The sequence below is a fragment of the Apiospora phragmitis genome (genome assembly GCF_038363925.1).
Source record: "Apiospora phragmitis strain CBS 135458 chromosome Unknown utg000009l:1.0-1189150.0:1.0-1190623.0, whole genome shotgun sequence".
Taxonomy (NCBI): domain Eukaryota; kingdom Fungi; phylum Ascomycota; class Sordariomycetes; order Amphisphaeriales; family Apiosporaceae; genus Apiospora; species Apiospora phragmitis.
Window position 1 is genome coordinate 1,163,369 of NW_027117408.1, and position 15,253 is coordinate 1,178,621.

At 49.1% G+C, this 15,253-nt stretch overlaps 5 protein-coding genes across 5 annotated transcripts; 2 read left to right on the top strand and 3 right to left on the bottom strand.

The window, feature by feature from the left end:
- Positions 1-1,828: 1,828 nt before the first annotated feature.
- PG994_009836 (uncharacterized protein) lies at positions 1,829-2,789 on the top strand (the record flags this gene model as incomplete). The annotated part of the gene is made up of 2 exons (XM_066861245.1): positions 1,829-1,957; positions 2,049-2,789. The coding sequence occupies 2 exons, from the start codon at positions 1,829-1,831 to the stop codon at positions 2,787-2,789; spliced, it is 870 nt and encodes a 289-aa protein (XP_066713415.1).
- A 1,741-nt stretch (positions 2,790-4,530) lies between these two features.
- On the bottom strand, positions 4,531-5,938 carry PG994_009837 (uncharacterized protein; the record flags this gene model as incomplete). Its single annotated transcript, XM_066861246.1, has 4 exons — positions 4,531-5,519; positions 5,574-5,623; positions 5,668-5,766; positions 5,820-5,938. 4 exons carry the CDS (start codon positions 5,936-5,938, stop codon positions 4,531-4,533), a joined length of 1,257 nt encoding a protein of 418 aa, XP_066713416.1.
- A 3,690-nt stretch (positions 5,939-9,628) lies between these two features.
- PG994_009838 (FluG domain-containing protein) lies at positions 9,629-12,038 on the top strand (the record flags this gene model as incomplete). The annotated part of the gene is given in 7 exon segments (XM_066861247.1): positions 9,629-9,801; positions 9,889-10,063; positions 10,143-10,597; positions 10,609-10,768; positions 10,800-10,977; positions 11,027-11,184; positions 11,217-12,038. 7 exon segments carry the CDS (start codon positions 9,629-9,631, stop codon positions 12,036-12,038), a joined length of 2,121 nt encoding a protein of 706 aa, XP_066713417.1.
- Positions 12,039-12,483: 445 nt separating this feature from the next.
- Positions 12,484-12,856, bottom strand: PG994_009839 (nephrocystin-3; the record flags this gene model as incomplete). The annotated part of the gene is made up of 2 exons (XM_066861248.1): positions 12,484-12,561; positions 12,665-12,856. 2 exons carry the CDS (start codon positions 12,854-12,856, stop codon positions 12,484-12,486), a joined length of 270 nt encoding a protein of 89 aa, XP_066713418.1.
- A 664-nt stretch (positions 12,857-13,520) lies between these two features.
- On the bottom strand, positions 13,521-15,010 carry PG994_009840 (uncharacterized protein; the record flags this gene model as incomplete). Its single annotated transcript, XM_066861249.1, has 5 exons — positions 13,521-13,544; positions 14,065-14,216; positions 14,269-14,481; positions 14,562-14,838; positions 14,900-15,010. 5 exons carry the CDS (start codon positions 15,008-15,010, stop codon positions 13,521-13,523), a joined length of 777 nt encoding a protein of 258 aa, XP_066713419.1.
- Positions 15,011-15,253: the final 243 nt, after the last annotated feature.

The following is a 15,253-nucleotide window of genomic DNA, read 5'->3' on the forward strand; positions in this document are numbered from 1 at the left end:
AATTGGCTAAGGGCTGTCCTGCGTGGCAATAGATCGCGAATCTTACAAGACCTTTGTAATGCGTAGCTGTTTACTTCGTACTCCAAGCGTAATAATAATTATCTTACAACGCAGCTGGTTCCCTCACCACTGTACGGTAAATTAACGGCTTCCAAGAAGCATCTGATATTTATGCATAGCTCTTTACATGCTCACACTCCAAGGTCGGTTAGATTTCGCAGAGGTACCCTGCTTCAGGTAAGCTTTTCCAAGCGTATGCCTCCTTTTCCGAAGTGATCAAATGAACTTTGGATGGATTAATCTGCCGCCAATGTGCTAGGTTGAAAATGTTAGTAATCATTGCCTAATATGAATTTTACTTAAGGAACTGATGTGATTAGCGAGCATCGCCTTGCACTTAAACTGCCAACCTTGTCTTTCCCGGTTGCTGACTTTGGTAATCTTCATGGTCTGATGTGCATGACGAACTGTATCCCATATATGCCTCACTTCCTGGTATATTCACGGCTATGGCCACTTAAATATAAAGCCCCTCTCATATATGTCTTTGTGCCCTTTCCTTCCCTTCCTCTTCTTCTTCGAGTGGTGGATGCACATCTTGCGTTTTCGCTCCGGGCGGTAGGTTATACGGACGTAACTTCAGTTCCTTCTCATACCGGTCATATTCAGCGGAAGAGACTGTCTTCGTGCTAATATGTGCTTCAACTGCTCCACTTAGATAATATTCTATAATACCGTATTTATGTCGAGATACTAATCGGCGCCGGGCGTTCATAGTTCAAGTGACTAATGTGAAGAAAACGCTGTACCAGAACTGAACTTGTATAACCTGAAAACCGCAGCGACAACTCGATGAGCCCAGATAAAACTCCCCCTGAGCCTAAAAGGTGTTTTTCGCCCTTTGAGTTTAAATTCCAGAGCTTACCTGACTAGACTTGATTATTACGATAAATTGAGGTACTGTTCTAGCTAGATTGTTCAGTATACAGAACAAGTTTTACAGCAAAGTTCTTTAAGACCCAGAACTTGCGTTTAAAAGTTAAAATGGCGCCATATCAAGATCCATTTTCTCCAGTTTTTATATTGGACTCAATTTTTGCGTGGTGTTGAAGTTCACTAAGGATCAGCAAAGCCAAAACAGGACGTCGTAGTTTACATACGGCCGCATGGCGTGAATTATAAGTACACCATTCGCTTCCGCCTTGTTCGACGTCCAAAAGATTGGAAAGCATTCTTGGGCTGTTGGGAAACATACTTCACTAAACAGCCTGATAGCACATAGCACTGGCTCCCGTGGCATCAACGTCAGTATGGTGCATACTGATCAGGGTGTGATCGGAAGGTGCTGGTTGAAAGGTGAGATATGAGGAGAATATAACTGTAGTATTTTTCTTCGAGCCCAACTTCCCAGGCCACCTTTCCACTACAACCTTCAAAGGGCTAAACCACAATCACAGAACTCCCGAATGAGCTGCTCGGTTCCATCTTGGACAAAGCATCCCCCCGAGATGGCATCAGACTCGCTACTACTTGTCGCATGATGTGCGAAAGAATTTTACCTCGGTTTTATATACAGGATGCTGTCAGCTGTCCTCAGAATAGTGTACCGTTTGCACTTCAATTCAGTTGTTGGTACGGCATGCAGAAGACCTACGAGATGTCCATGGTTGCAGTTCGAAGTACTGGACGGAACGCGCCGCAGGTATTAAACCAGTTATTCGATAACAGCAAACTGCAGTTGTTCGTCTCCCGAGCATGTCCGGCGCGAAGTCACCTTCCGTGCTCGACGGTGCCCTACTATCATCTCAGGAATGATCGTTATACTCTAATGCATATCTGCGCTTTCCGTGCCAATACTCATATTGCTGGGCTCCTGATGGAAGAGGATGGTGTTGATGTGGACTCCCTAGATGGGCTGGGAAGGACTCCAATACATTACGCAGTCAATGACGCCGTTGTAAGTTCCTCCTCGACTTAGCAGTATAAGTCGAAGTGACTCCTTTGGTTTGATCTTCGCTTATTCGAATCCATTTCTAACACGCCTTTAGGCCAGCATCCTCATCCAACTGGGAGCCGATATCAATGGCAATATGAAATATAATGGAAGCGGGCCCCTCGTAAATTTGATATGCGATGCTGATGCGTCATATCAGCCGGCGGCAAGTCTTCGAATTGCGTCGCCAAATGACAGATTGTGCCGGGAGGTCTGGCCACGGCTTATTATTCCAGACCTCTTTTCTACAATACAATACCTGATTGATGAAGGGGCTGCTGTGTCTTCGCCACTCAAGGATCCACAAATTTGTCCTCTTGCTTTTGCCATTCGCTTTGGCCATATCAAGATTGTGGAGGCGCTTTTAGACGCCGGGGCCGACCCGAACCCAACACGAACGGTACACGGAACTACCGAAACCTATCTTCTGCTGACAGAGGCGATCAATAGCAATAGGCCCGAGATAGCACGGCGCTTGTTGAAAGCCGGCGCACGGGTGGATGCGTCACCTGGCGGCACTCAGATCCCCCCCATCCTCGCAATAGCTACCGCATGGTTTTTGAACAACGCAAGCCGCGAATCAAACTGGGAAGATGTCCTCGACCAAATCTGCGCAGCCTCTGGGGACATCAACCATCGGATGGAAGGACATAGTGCAATCTGGTGGGCTATCAAAGAAGGAAGGTTCGCCGTCGCCCGTGTACTAGCACGAAACGGCGTATTATGGGAAGGCAGGGGTTTATACTTGAATGCGCCTGTGCTTAATAAGTTGGTGGACGAGTTTTCCAGGGCATGATGGATAACACACTGAGGCATGGAAGCCAATATTCCAGATACTGAATGATAACAGGTTTTTCAAAAATTAAAATTTGCACTTTAGCTTGATTCCATGGTGGATGCCGAAATTAACAATTGTATTAAGTAATAATTTCTGCTTAACTAACGTTATATGATCGTTGAAGAATGCCGATTACGTGCGAAGCTGGGTCAAACGACTTGGGTAAGATGCGACTACGACCACCAACTACACTGATTTGGAAGATAGAATAAAAATGTATTAACGAAGCGGTACATAGTATCGTCGCTTTGTAATCGACGTTGTTAATCTCTTTGATACCTCACCCGCTCGATGGCAAAGTATAAATTATGTACGAGCTGGTCTTCGCATGGTCGTATGCCTCCCTCAGCACTTCCCGTGCTTGCCATTTAGATGTAGTTATAATATTGGCAGATTGGAGGTGGCAACCGCGGATTAGTGTTAGCACAAACTAATTGACAGTCCTCCGAACTTGTAATCGTCACAAAGAAACATGGGTTACCTCAATCCACTAAAAGTTGGCTGGAACAACTGCGGTCAGCCCTCGACAAGGGTAGTCTGAAAGTTGAAACGAATATTCAATATAAAAGGGCCTTGCCTCGCGCGTCCTGTTAACATTTCTTTGCTTTTTTTCTATTTGCTTCCAGGTCTCGCAACACTTCATGATGAGCTTTCAATTCCAGCCGCCCTTCAGCCCAGAGGCCTATAACATGGCAAAACAGAAAAAGGAAGCATTTAAGACCGCCTTGGCTGGGCTGGAGAATAGAAGCCCAACGAACCGACAGGCTACATATCCTCGTAGTCCCTAAGTCTTTTTAATAGACCAAGTGACGCAAAAGCCGATAGAGGACACGCAACCCCTACCTACGGTATGAAACAATCGAACCATACTTTCGATAGCACGCTACCATACCAAGGTACGACTCTTCTTAGATACTTGTGCAACCTGCTAATATGCCTTCTCTATGTCAGCCGATCTTCCACTGGCCAAAAGAACTCTTCATACGTCTAAGCCATCATCGAGTCAAGACACAAAGCGCCACCACGTGATCGGCACAGATCTCGACAGAAGTTCGGCTCATCCTGTTATTGCAATTTGTACGCATGCTACGAAACCTCCACTTGCAAAGCCTAGTTTCCAGACTTTTGGTAACACTATGGCCGGCACAGTTAAAGAAGGTGGCCCAACCGCATATGTCTTGCCCAAAACAAAACCGCCACAACTACCTCAACCTGGACCGAGGCCCACAAAACGAAAAAGGCATATGCTGGGCCCACCTGAGCAAGCTGACATTCTCGGTCTGGAACTACGACTGCAACCTGAGAGGCTTCCTCCTAATGCCAACGGCGAAACCTACGACGTAGAAGTTGTTAGTATCTCCACCGCATTATTGGCGACTCAGGTGAAGAAGAATCCACTGAATACCTAGTTATGTGGGCAGGCGACTGGCCTCTCGAACAGAGATACACCTGGGAGCCGGAAGAGAACATCGACGCTGTAAATTTAGTGGGAAGCTACTGGAGGGAATGGTGTAAACGGGTCACGGCCCGAGAATTTTAACACTCTTATGCTAGCGGTCCTATTCTGATGGGAGCTCTTGATGGGGGAATACCTTAATTATTATTCAATACAATTTAACTGTTATTTTTGCAGGGGATAGATGTAAACCTTTGGGTTTGCTACGTAGCGGTCTACCACGTGTATCTTGGCTCCTCCCGATCAGGGCATACCAGCAGCAATATTTGCATATGTACTGTCTGGATACTGCAGATTGTTCTGGCTCTGTCTGAGAGCACCGAGTGAAAAATAGCTTATTCGGATGAGGCTCTCAGCGTCGTTCCGGTCCCCACTAGCCTCCCAAAACATGGACCCTCCTAAGCCCTCGGACCTCAAGTAGTCTATCTTCGCCTTGACCATACTAGGCGTGTCGTAAGATATCAGCTGCTGGCTGTTATTGTCGTATGTGTACGTGGCCCCAGCGATGGCATCTTTCTGTACGTCTAGGTGAGAACGGGGCAAGGCTTTATAATCCCAAACTCCGTCCTCCCAAGACCCCTTACCGATGCCGGAATAAGGTTTCCCAACTCCAGAAGTGTTTTCAAATGCGCGTCCGAATAAAGGGATACCCAGAATGATCTTATACCTTGGGACGCCGGCAGCAAGGTAACCAGTAATCGCTGCATCCGTGGAGAAGGGGGTAGACCCCAGGTTCCCTGAGTTGGGATAAAGGTTTGCCTGGTGCGCACTCAACGGGGAGAAAGAGCCCGCGTAATCATAAGCCATGAGGTTGAACGCATCCACTATCTGAGCCATGTCGAACAGCGGCAGCTTGGAGTACTTGTCAGGACCGGCCGGCATCGCAGCTGTTAGGCGGAAATGGTATCCCGGCACGGACCGGGCGGCGTAGTCGTCCAGTTCGGCTCTTACTGCCTTCAGCAATGCTAGAAAGTCTGCGGCCTCGCTGGCGTTCGCAGGATATTCCCAGTCAATGTCAATCCCATCAAAGCCCCAATCCTTCATCAGTGATACCGAAGATTTAGCAAACTGAATGCGCTTCGGCTCTGTGGATACAGCTGAGGCGAACCGCCCGTTCAGACTATATGTCCACCCTCCAACAGATAGATTAACTTTGGTATTCCGGTGGGCCTTTTTGAGAAGAAAAAGCTGTTTGACGCAGCCGTAGGCATGGCTTCCAGAGGCCGGCGTCGCTTGGGGGGCTCAGTATATTCCTTAAGAGGCAGCCAGGTACCATATGAGCTTACAAGCATCGGACAAGTTTATCTGGGTGTCCGCCCAGGGATCGGAAGAGAACCTGAAGCGCATTAGAGAAAGTGAGTTAGAATGTACCTTACTTACACTGTCCCGTCGTCTTGAAAGTTTGCGAATGCATAGTATATGTTTGTCACAACATCGGCGGGCAACTGCTGAGGACGATAATTCCTTGCATAGATACCCCTTTTCCCGCATCCGTTAGCGGGAAAACTTTGAATGAGAATTATAGAACCAACCAGTTCGCAAAATAGGCAGAATTTTCGTAGCCGTCTACTCGTGTGTCCAAAGGAGAAAGGCAAAGTGAAGTGCGCAGAAGTGAGCACGCCAGCAAGTGTTTGAGTAGGCTTGCTAACATCTTGAAAATCTTACGATGATGAACAAATTGATGTGAATGGCGCAATGGGAAAGGGTAGCATTCAGCCAGACTTGACAGGGTACAATGCTTTATACAATACGGACGGATAAAGAAAGGAGTGTAAGGCAGAAATAGATTGAACGATGGTAACCAAGGTCCATGAATGGAAGCATATATGGAATGGCAGGAACTGCTCTTTTGGCCCCGACCGAAAAGAGAAACATTTGCTTCAGTCGCGGTTAAGAGAATTAAGAACCGGTCCACAAAGAGAGTTAGTAGATTATATGCTTCGTCCAAAACGGGAGTATTACAAAGCGTGAAACATATAGGTCTACAGTACTGTACATGGAAAAGGTTTGGCAACCTGGTCGACTGCATTTCTCAATTCGCCTCCCAAAACTTGCTTAGTTGCCTGACAACCTTGTACATATCATCCTGTAGTTTCGGCTCTCAGTAGAGGTAAAGGCTTGGCTGCCAGATGAAGAAGGGGGGTACGCGTCTAATTCCGTACGTCCTCGGGATAAACGAGCAAAAGTGTCTACCGTCCAGAATCAGCCCGCCATGGAGATATTTAAGAGACGCCAATGCGTACATAACCTCCCAACCCAAAGGTTCTTCGGGGCCTAGTCAAAATGATATTGATCATCCCCATTTTGACAACTCTCCTCGCGGGTGTCTTAAGTCTGGACGTGTCCCTGGGGACACTGTCAGATTTGAGCTCCAAATTGGAACGGTCACAGCCATTGACTCTCTCGTATTCGAGCTCGATTACTGCTCCCACACAGCAAGCTCGTTGCAGCAAATGACCACAGCCATTGAGCAAAGCAATAAGAGTCCCTTGAATCCTCCGTCAGCCAAAGTTGACACCGGCGAACCAAGCAAGACTCAACGTCTCACGAGGACTGTGATACAAACCGTGTTGGTCACCGTCACAAAATCTGCTACCAAGCCAGATACAGCCCCATCCTCAACAACAACTGGTTCGCGCGGGGCTGTGAGCGCCAATTGTACAAGTAGCTCAAATAGAACAGTCCGCACTGTAGTTGATACCATTGGTACGCTGACCGGCCTTATGCCAACGAACAGCTCACTCGGTAATGTCTCTTTTATTCGCTCGCCAACCCCCACAGCGGGACTCACTGCCACTTCAGATGGATATACACTAAGCCAGCGAGCCTGGTACTATTTTACGATGCTGGTAATTGCAAGCAGTTTTCTATATATTTAAGTAGTGAAAACACAGCATCCGTACCGTGAAGGGTAGATGGAATTAGTGCCGGCACTCTCTAGGTAGGTAGGTCGTCAACCCTTACCACAACGCGGCCTTTAAACTAATACATTTCATGACGAATTGTTGGGAGATATCTCTCCTCGCTTCTCTGCAAGTCTACCAGACTCCAGATGTATCTATATTCTTCTATAGACACTCTGTCCACTTCTGACTAGGTCTATAAAGACCTAGCCTGCAACCAGGCTTCAGGAGTGGAAGGCCAAGGCATTTAGACAATACACTCCTTCACCCCCCACTTATACGAATCAATACTTTCGTGGCTCTCGAAATGAAGGAAAAGGAGTATGTTGTATTCATGTGTATGTGTATTTCTGTTGTAAGTCTACATCAAATCGACGCTTTTATCTCCGCGAAGTGCCTTGGCAGCTCCTTAGCGCAGTGCAAAAAGATTCAAGTCACCCTGTGCGCTTCCCCTCACAATCACTGGTTCTGTACTTTCTGAAGACTTGGCTCTGGCAAGGTGGTGTGAGTCGACAACCAACTCGAAGATTGCCAGACAAGAGAGCCGGATCTAGGGCCTGGCACTTTCGTTTGGACTTGGTTGGCGTGCGTCCATGATACCAACTTCACGTCTCCGACGCGCTGTCGGCTGCCGCTGATGGTGGTGGAGGAGTTGGCACAGGACTCGGGAGGACGGCTGCGCCTAGAAACGTTCACAAGCACTCAACGGCTACGGCTTGGAGTGTCGAGGTTTGGGGCTTTCCTGGCTCACTTGACTGGCTTGGTTGATTGGCGGATATGTAGATGAATGAAAGGATACAGGTTGATTTCAATGATGCGACATTGTGTGATCGATGAAACCCATAAGGCCGAGGGGCATGTGGTGGCATGAGGAATACTGGAGATGAGAATGGAAGAATGGAAGAATGGAAGATGTGTATTGAATCAAGGTGGTGGTGGAACGTGAAAACGACATTGAGTAAAGACCTGGGCTCGATAGATCCCCGTCTCCCAATTCAGAGGCCGATTTAGTACACGGAAACATGATAAAGCTGTAGAATTGAGAAGCACTATCTGTTCCTCAGTTGGTTTGCGATCCACTTTGGCCGCGATTTTATGTTAAGCTAGTCTCAATATCTCCTTTGTTATGGATATTCTCGTGTTTCTATCGGGGGCCCCGTCACGGAAGCCAGAGTGTGCGGAGAAGGCAGAATCGGCTGAGCCCTTACGGCTGCCGTTTTGCCCGCCACCAGCCCCCCCAACAACAGACGCCAGAACGCGACACGCGAGGCGGAGAGTGATTCTAGAGTTACTACGATCGGGCGAAGACCCCAATCAACGTTACTATCACCGAGACCATATGCCTAGAACTTCCTCCCTTCTCTTCGCCCTAGCTTGCCAAGGGCGCTTCTGGGAAGCTGAATTGCTCCTAGAGAGTGGCGTTCTTGAGATTGAAGCATCACCGACGGACCAGTGTGAATGCGGGCAAGTGAGAGAGACAGTAGAGCACTTCCTCTTCCGATGCGGAGGTTGGACAGCATACCGAATAGAGGTGCTACAATGTACGGAGACCCACAGGAGTAACTTGTACTTTTACTTAGGCGACATGTCATCGCCAGACGGTAGGTTTTGGTCTCCCAACATGGATGCTGTTCGAGCAACTATACGGTTTGCTATAGCGACAGGCTGACTGGACGCATACCAGTCTTCTCACCAACATAACGCTAACCACCCCGTGCCTCGTACAGCAGGGGCCGCTTCAGCTGCCGAGGATAGGATGCTGGACACTTGAAGAAGGGCATTCGAGCTGGCTTGCTAGGAAATGCTAAATAATACACCCCGTATAGGAAAGTACTGACGGAAAAAGGAGTGACATAAGCCGAAACTGGAGTATGTCAGGGCGTTGGATGACAAGGAAACGATTTAGGAATGTATCATAGATTAGCGATAAGTTAGTTGCCCTTTCGGCTTCGCCGCCCGGATGTTAATAAATTGTGTGTGTGTAAGCCAGATTGACTATCTGGTCACACCACATTCGTGGTACGAAGGCTCCATATCTGTCTTTAGCGGGCACGGTTTACACGTTAAAAAGAGAAAGCGCTGTTCTGGGGCCCCAATTTGGCAAGCGTGGGATTCCATTTTATGATGGCATGACAGCGAGGTAGTAAATGGTTGGTGGTTGCTCCCGCGTACTGAGTACATAGCCCCACTTCATGAGGTCTGGGCTGATTGGATAGGCGTAGCCGCTCAACTTGTGCCCCACTTGCCCTATTGGCAAGTTCGACTAATCCCCTTCCTGTTACTTGCTTTTCCCCCAATCGGATTATAAGAACGAGCCGGGAGTACGCATTCCAGGCTACCAAGCCCAAGCTGACAACTCACCAGTAAACCATTGCGTCCAAAGATGGCGCCAACTCGTTCTCGACCCGTTCTACAAGGCCCTCACCAAGGTTTTGTGAATGAGTTCATCCACCGTGAACAACAGAATCGAGTTTCGAAAGGCCCCGAAGTCCTTGACGGCGACGCAGCATGCAGCACTTCGGAAGCAACTGCAAGAAGTCCGTTTTCTGAAGCCGGCATGGGCTGATGAAACCAAGATTAATGTGGCAAGAATTTTGCGCAAATGGAAAATGTGAGACTCGTCCCTTTCCCCAACTGGCCACATAGCGCTGACTAACGGGATAGCTTCTGTCGCGATGTCGTGAACGGGCCATGGAAGGTCGTCCTTGAACAAGCTGACCGAGCAGCCGCAATGGACTTTCTGTTGCATGTGTGAGACTTACCGGATTAAGTCATGGGGCACATCTTGGGAGTACTATCGTCAGTACAAGCAGCTCTATGCAAGCGTCAATGGCCGCCACATTGACACGAACGATAACAAGGAGATTCTCAAGGTACGTAAGTTATAAATAAGCACTTCTAGCCATTAACAGTTTCGCAGTGGCATGACGCTACCTGGTACCTCTCTTCAAGCTCCGTCCTCCAAATGTTGATGGTAAACCAGTCGTGAATTCTGACGGTGTTTTCGCTCTTCTGGTCTTCAGCATCGCCTATGACGACGGCGTTTTCGCAAGTGAGCGTCAACGTATCAATCTCCTTGGTATATACCAAGCTCTGGCATACACAGGAGCACGACCTGGTGAGCTCGTGGACAACGAGACACCCAAGCCATCGGATGGATCTTGGGAAGATCTGTTTGCCTCCAAATGCTCAACCAGCTCGAATGAGGACAACAACCATGCACCAGACGAGTTTCAGCTGCTCGACAACATCTTGGCCCGTGAGACTACTGATCGTGGTCGCCCGAAAGCGTTGTGCTACGAAGATATTCGACTTATGGTGGTACGCCACCCAGAGACCGGCCAAGACATGTTCTCCATGGCTGTGAAATTCATACACCACAAGGGAATGGACAATAACCCGAAGCCGTGAGTGTCAGTTATTGCGATGATTTCGGAATCAAACCTGATGTTTTATTTAGCACGATCTTCTGGTTTACTATGACGCGCAAATTGATATTCAATTTTATCATAGTGATTACCTGCTTAGCCCTCTGCGACGACGCCTTTAATGCCCCAAGCTTGACGACTGTCCGGCGGGTCTTCCAGTTAAAACTCGGGCCCGGTCAAGTGCACAGCCCTTCGATGGAAGAAAGAGTGGCTGAAGCGGCCGGTTTTCCGTGTAGGAGATGACGTTGTTCGGTATCACAAGCTTCGTGATGACCTAAAACGACAAAGTCTTGACATGGGGAATGAAGAACCTATCACACCAAAGGCCTTCCGAAGAGGCAATGCCAACGTTATGAACAGTAAGTCCCAGTTCAGTGTTTATCTACTGTTTATACTGAAATTAGGCAGGAAAGGCCCCTGACGCTGTGCGGGATCAGGCGCTACGCCATGATCCCAAATGGGCTACGTTCAATAGTGCGTATATCAACGAGAACATCGAATTTGATACACAGAACGCCTTTCTGGACGAGCCAACAGAAGACGCTCTAATCAACCTATTTACTCATGTCGGGATGACACGTGACCCACGGGCTCGAAGAAAATGGTCCCCAAGCAAGTTTGGGAGTCCTTGCCGCCGGATCCCGAGATTGAAGCACTGAAGCAACGAGGAGAGATTCTCAAAGATGGCCGGTATCGATACAAAGGACAAGAAAATGAGGAGGAAATCCGAGTCCTGTCAGGGAGCATCAGAACGAAACAAGCGCAACGCGTAAGCAACGTTGAGGAGCAGTACCGGCAATACTTCTTCTACAACAGGCCCACGTGGGATATCGAGAGGCAGGCCGCAGGTGAGGAAGAATTGGTGGAACTGGAGGAAGCCTGGCAGCCAGAGATCGACCTCCAAATCCCCGAACGCGCAGAGCTGGCTGAGGCGTTCCTTTTTCAACCGGAAGTGCCCACCTTTGAGGATATGCTGGAGTCATGCATTCACGCTGTCGATGTTATGTTCCGACTCTGCCAAAAGCGGGAGACGCCTAGACGTACTCGTATACACAAGCGAGCACAGGTTCAGCCGAACATAACCGATACAACTCCTCTCGATCGTCATATTTTCCCATTACTTATGCTGAAGACACAATGTCCACGGTGTATTGGGGATGGTCGCCTTTCGTACCAAGAGCGAACCTTTAAATACAGTCGGCCAGCGGTGATGAACGATCATTTCGAGCGCGCACATGTCAGGGACATCAGAGACCTCGAGCATGACAAACTCATCTTCTGCGAGCATCCTACATGCGTAGAAGAAGGCGTCAAGCTGGACGATCTTGACCACTTTCGAAATCATGTACAGACTGTCCACGGTGTGTGGCTCAGATCTGAACTTCGGTGGGATGATTTACGATATAGTATGCCAGGTTAACAGGGGATTGGAAGGAGGCTATCCAGACTAGGACGTCACTTGTATGAAGGCTTACATCAAGCTGGCTTGAAACCCGCGATAAGCAAGAGTCCGCGGATACGTTGATTTCACCCTGAGCCCCGGAACGCATCTCTCTTAAGCTAACGCTCCGATCTCTCGTTCTCGCCCATTTTCACTATTTGTCTATAGTACATTCGTTACAGCTCCCCCAGGCTCGCCTGGTCGTAGAATTTCAGCTAGCAATCGACACATTTCTATCTGTTGCTTCCCAATAGCTATTTTCGGAGCCTTGCAATAAATCGTCTTAAGCTAAGCTGACGCCACTTATGCTTATCCTGCTTGTTCTGATTGTACGTAGGCGGTAGGACTGGATCTGTTTCTAGAAATTAACATACTAGGGTCTCAAAAGTACAGGCGCAATTGCTTGACTTGCCATCCGATCTCTCTAAATGAGATATAGTATCATGAAGGCATTGAACGGCGATATTTTGTGGGCCAAGAAGTAGTTCGAGTCCGCCGTAGGCTTTCATATAGAGTTCTCTAGCTGCGATTCGCTGCCCCTGATGGGCTCTGAGATGTGCTAGGTTTTGCATGGTATTGAGTGCCGGCCTATATCGAACGAATACGTCGGCACCTAAAGCCTTCTCGTATCCTTGCAGTGCCCGTTGGTACATCGTCTCGGCCTCGTCCATCCTGCCCTGGGCTTTGTAGAGGATGGCTAAGTTGTTGACCGTGGAGAGTGTGGAGGTGTGGTCTGGACCCCATGCCTTCTCCTTTCCTTGCAGTGCCCGCTGGTACATCGTCTCGGCCTCGTCCATCCTGCCTGGGCTTTGTAGAGGTCGCCTAGACTGTGAAAAGCCCATGGTATATCGTGATCGCTATTTCTGATCGTAGCGTGGCATCTGATGGCATGTGATAGAAGCCGTCTCTGAAGTTGCCAAAATTGGGGTTTTTTTCTTGATGGGACCAGCGAGGCGACGCAGCCTATTGAGAGCCTAGCCAAGCCAACATCCCAGGTTTGGTTCAATATGTGGATGGTCCAATTGTGTACACAGGAGTGGATGCTGTATCCCTTTGACTCGGTTAGGCCCGGAGTGCCGATGTGTACCTCGACCAGTCCATAATTATGCAGCGTACCTATAGCGGCATTGAAACTCAACTCATCTTTTAGTTCGTATGTCCAGGCAGGACCATCTTCTTCGTCCGCCTGAAGGAGTTCAAACCAGATATCTTCGTTGTCAAAATATGCCCACCATCGGAGTAGGTGGGCTGCGAGTCGGTTTTGTCTCAGCAATTGATCATACGAGAGCTTCCACGTGGAGCATAGTGTGCGGTCTTGGTAGGACCCTAGGTTCGGGGTGCTTGTGTGAAGTCTTGCCCATGATTCTCTGTATAGGCGAAGGTACCGATCGAAGCCGATGGAGACGCGCTTCAAGTAAGCTCCAGCCGTGGCAAGAGCGAGGGGTAGCCCATCAAGCTCCATTACGAGGCTTGTAGCACCAACGTCTGCAATAGTCATCAGCAATGCTTTAATTGGCGACAAGCTTCTTACCGTATTGCAAATTATCTCTGCCTGAGGTGTTCGAGAGTATTTCCAGGCTGTTTTCCATGGAGACAAGCTTTCTTATTCGAATCATATACCCAAGGTCCACTTGCGGCGAGCGTGTCGTAATAATGACCGAGCCTTGATAGGATGTAGGAAGAAATCGATGGATGTCAATTCCTGCATCGTCGGCACTATTGGCCAATCTCGGATTGTCAAGGTTATCATAGATAAGAAGCCACCTCGTGTTATTCGGTAGGCTTAGCCAGGCCTTGACGGCTTCGATTGTCTCCTCATGGCTCTGCTGTTTGCCTACAGCACTCAAGAGATTGGCGTCAGGATGCTGTTGCATTATTTGCCTCGCCACTTTGACGAAGCTTTGCTGGATCGAGGTTTCGTCTTTGATATTAAACCAGAATATAGCGGAATATTCGTCTCGGTAGCGCTTCGCGTACGTAACGGCAAGTTGTGTTTTGCCAATACCCCGAGACCATGGAGAACCACGACACGACGGCTTCCATCCGAGTTTAGGTTGGTACGCATCTCCGCCAGTTCGCTTTCTCTTCCGACGAAGTGCTGCGTTTCGGGAACATCCGACAGGCTGAAGGTGACAGAGAAATCGTTGGCTCGAGTCCCTTTTTCAGTCAGCCTTCTCCAAGCATCACTGTCTGAAAAGAATAAACTCACCTTTCACGGCTTTCTGGATCTTCTTTCGCAGCCGTTTCTGGGCATTTTCCCTCCCTTCGCCGTAGTTCGGTAGCATGTGAACGTCGAATATCCCCAGTAGCGCATACGCCAGGTCCTCCGGGTATTTGGTTTGGCGGTTGCGGACCCAGGCTTCTCGTTCCGAGACGGGAAAGTCGGACAAAGAAGTACCGCAGAGTGCACTCGCCGGAATGCCTGTGATGTCGCGTATCGCAGGTCTCAGAGATTGCTTGTCGCCGAGACACACGCCTTCCTTGGAATAGAAGTCCACTGACGTCGGCGCGAGGAGCTCTTGGAGTGTCCAACCACGAGTGAACCATCTGCTTTTTCGGAAGGCCCTTCCCAAGGCGCCACGTTGTCCCGCGCATCAGTGTCGGCAGCGCTGGAGACGTCGGCAAGATAGACGTAACATCGTTTCGCATCGCGGTACCACCGGAACATGCTGTTGATCGCAGTCTGCAGCTCGATGTTGTTGGACTTGTCGATGCAGCAGGTATCGACCCAGAAGTATCGCAACCCGTGTTGCTCCGCTTGGTCGGCACAAAACTTGATCTTGTCATAGCCAGCCTTGTGCTGCCAACAGCTGGTGTGTTCGCTGATCCGCATAGACGACCTCGTCTGGGCCCCACGTGTGGGAAAGGATCGCGTAAGGAGGCGCATTGTCGGCAACGAAGTCGTCGGTCAAGCTGTACCGGCCAGCATCGTCGCATTGGAGTAGCCGCATCGTAGGGCGCAGGAGCTACGCGACTCGGCGCATCGTTGGAATGAACGAGAACCTGGAGTGTGGCGATCTTGCTTAAGAAACTAAGCCAATGTCAATACCTCCATCATAGTGAGGACCGATCAGCTGGCCCTGCACCAGGCTGCAGGTGCGGGGTATGGCTCAGCCGCAAGCCAGGAATGGCAAGCAGACGAAGGATCAAGATTCGTGCATGCCCGCCGACGTTCCGTTTAGTATTGCGAAATA